At 41.9% G+C, this 2268-nt stretch overlaps 1 protein-coding gene across 1 annotated transcript; it reads left to right on the top strand.

Annotated features, from left to right (window-relative positions):
- Positions 1-676: 676 nt before the first annotated feature.
- Positions 677-2058, top strand: LOC121965410 (cell division control protein 6 homolog; the record flags this gene model as incomplete). Its single annotated transcript, XM_042515557.1, has 3 exons — positions 677-943; positions 1367-1566; positions 1746-2058. Coding segments are annotated over 3 exons (620 nt in total), but the record flags the coding sequence as incomplete, so codon positions are not given.
- Between the last annotated feature and the right edge of the window lie 210 nt (positions 2059-2268).

The following is a 2268-nucleotide window of genomic DNA, read 5'->3' on the forward strand; positions in this document are numbered from 1 at the left end:
AAACTAATGTTGACGTGTTTTTTTTTCTTGATTTATTTATTAGCAAATTAAACAACGTGGGAAATACTTTTCTGTGAATTTTAGTTAGAGAAAAATGAAAGGAAAAATGAAAGGAAAAGTTCAACATTTTGGAAATGAAAAGTGAAATTTATTCTCTTTGTATATACAAAGTCTTTGCTCAGAAAGCAAATATATACCACCTCAAAATGTAATGAAACAGCAGTCGTGTGTGGCGAATTTAATTTAATTAATTTATCAATTAAATTTTTAATTTAATGTTAAACGTTGATGATCTTTTTGTAAAACGATCACAAATATTCACAGAGAACTTTGAGTCGTTTTTTTACTTCTCGTTTCGATTTTTTTGTGACTTTAATTCTCGATCTGGTTTCGACAGTTTTGTTGTTGGTTTATGAAGTGAAGCCAGTTTTTTTATATAAAGCAAATTAAAACCCAAATTCTTCCTGATCGATGTCAGATCTGCTTTCATACAGACATAAAAAAATGCGATAAAACCGAATTTAATAAAGAATAAAACGCCTAATATTCAAATGCAACAAAACAATAATATGTAGAAAAAAGACTGAAAGTTGAAATCTAAAGCAATTAACTGAACAGGAACAGGAAGTTCGTCAAAGGTGGACGTTAAACTCTAAACGCGTGTTTTTCTCCCCAGGTGACGATAACGGCTGTAACCTCGGCGCCGCTCTGCTGGGTTCGCCTCCCAAACAGAGCAAACCGTCTCTGGCTTCCCCCAGGAAGCTCGGCTCCGACGAGAACTCGCCGGTCTTGGCTCGCAGACGGCTGGTCCCGTCCCTGTCGCCACGGCAACCGCTGTCTCCCACCGCAAGATCGTCTCCGAGGAGACCGGAGACGGCAGCCGGAAGCCCGGGACTCCAAGACTCGGAGAGGAAGCCGCCCGTCGTTCGGCTTTTTGCAGAAAGTAAGAGCTCCGAAATTTACCTTCGTTATTGCATCTGTTTTTAATTAACAGAACCAAAGTTTGGCTCAAATGTCAAGAAAATAACAAGTTTTGTATTTTTGTTTAGTTATTTTCCTGCAGTTCAGGTTTAAAAAATCAGAGAAAAAACAAAAAAAGTCAACCTTAAATCGATTTTCTCCATAAAATGTGGTTTTCTCGACTTTTTGTCCCAAATGTTTTTATTTGTTTGTTAATTTAAAAAAAGGAAATGAAGCTTTGAATATTTTTTGTGTATGAAAACAGAAGATCTGATATTTATTTAGATTTTATTTGTTTAAATGTTCAAACCGAAAAACATCCCGGAGGTGCTGAAGTTATTGAATATGAACTGATGAAAACGTGACCTGTCGGCAGCACCGTTAACCCTTTCACGCCGTTCTCCAGAGTCGAGGTTTCTGAGCGTGAAGCGGGCGCTGCACACCGCCGTCCCCGAGCGTCTCCTGTCCCGGGAGGACGAGCGGGCGTCCATTCGGTGTTTCCTGGAGGAGAAGGCGCTGCGGCGGCTCCCCGGCAGCCTCTACATCTCCGGCGCTCCGGGAACGGGAAAGACGGCGTGTCTTAACTGCGTGCTGCAGGAGATGAAGGTACTTTGACGAGATTTATGGCAACAGAAATGTTTTTATTGAAGAAAAACGGTCGTGAGGAGTTCACAGAAATGTTCAGAGCTGCAGAGACGCCCAGCGGACAAAACAAAATACTGCAGTAAATACTCTTACAAATACTGTACTTCAGCAGAAGCTTAAAGTATTTTTCTGGTTGTCAGGCCGAGCTGGCGCCGGTGCAGACGGTGGTGGTGAACTGCATGAGCCTGCGGAGCTCCCACGCCATCTTCCCGCTGCTGGCCGACAAGCTGAGAGCGCCCGGCGGGCAGAACGGGCTGCAGAGGTTCCTGACGGCCCCGGGGCCCGCCGTGTGAGTACAAAGCTGCAGGATCCCCGAGAAAACGCACCCAAGCTATTTCCCGTTTTCCCTGAAAAATATAAAAACTGAATAAAAAGTTGTGTTCAGTGGAGAAAGCAGATAAGACTCGCCGCAGACTGCTGCGTCCGCCACAAAGAGTTAAAACTACCCCGAACTTTTTGGCCCCACATCATTGAAAGAAATCTGACGATAATTTGTTATAAATTCAAAATATTAAACTGCAGGTTCAGACTTCAGAAACACTCAATCTGGCTTTTTGTTTTGATCTTATTTTCTGCTCGAGATATTTAAAAAACATTTTGTTTTCATCAGATTTTAACTGAATCTGAAAATACTCGACTACCACCAATAATACTGCTAATAAT

Source organism: Plectropomus leopardus, unplaced genomic scaffold (assembly GCF_008729295.1).
Source record: "Plectropomus leopardus isolate mb unplaced genomic scaffold, YSFRI_Pleo_2.0 unplaced_scaffold19894, whole genome shotgun sequence".
In the NCBI taxonomy this organism is placed as follows: Eukaryota; Metazoa; Chordata; class Actinopteri; order Perciformes; family Serranidae; genus Plectropomus; species Plectropomus leopardus.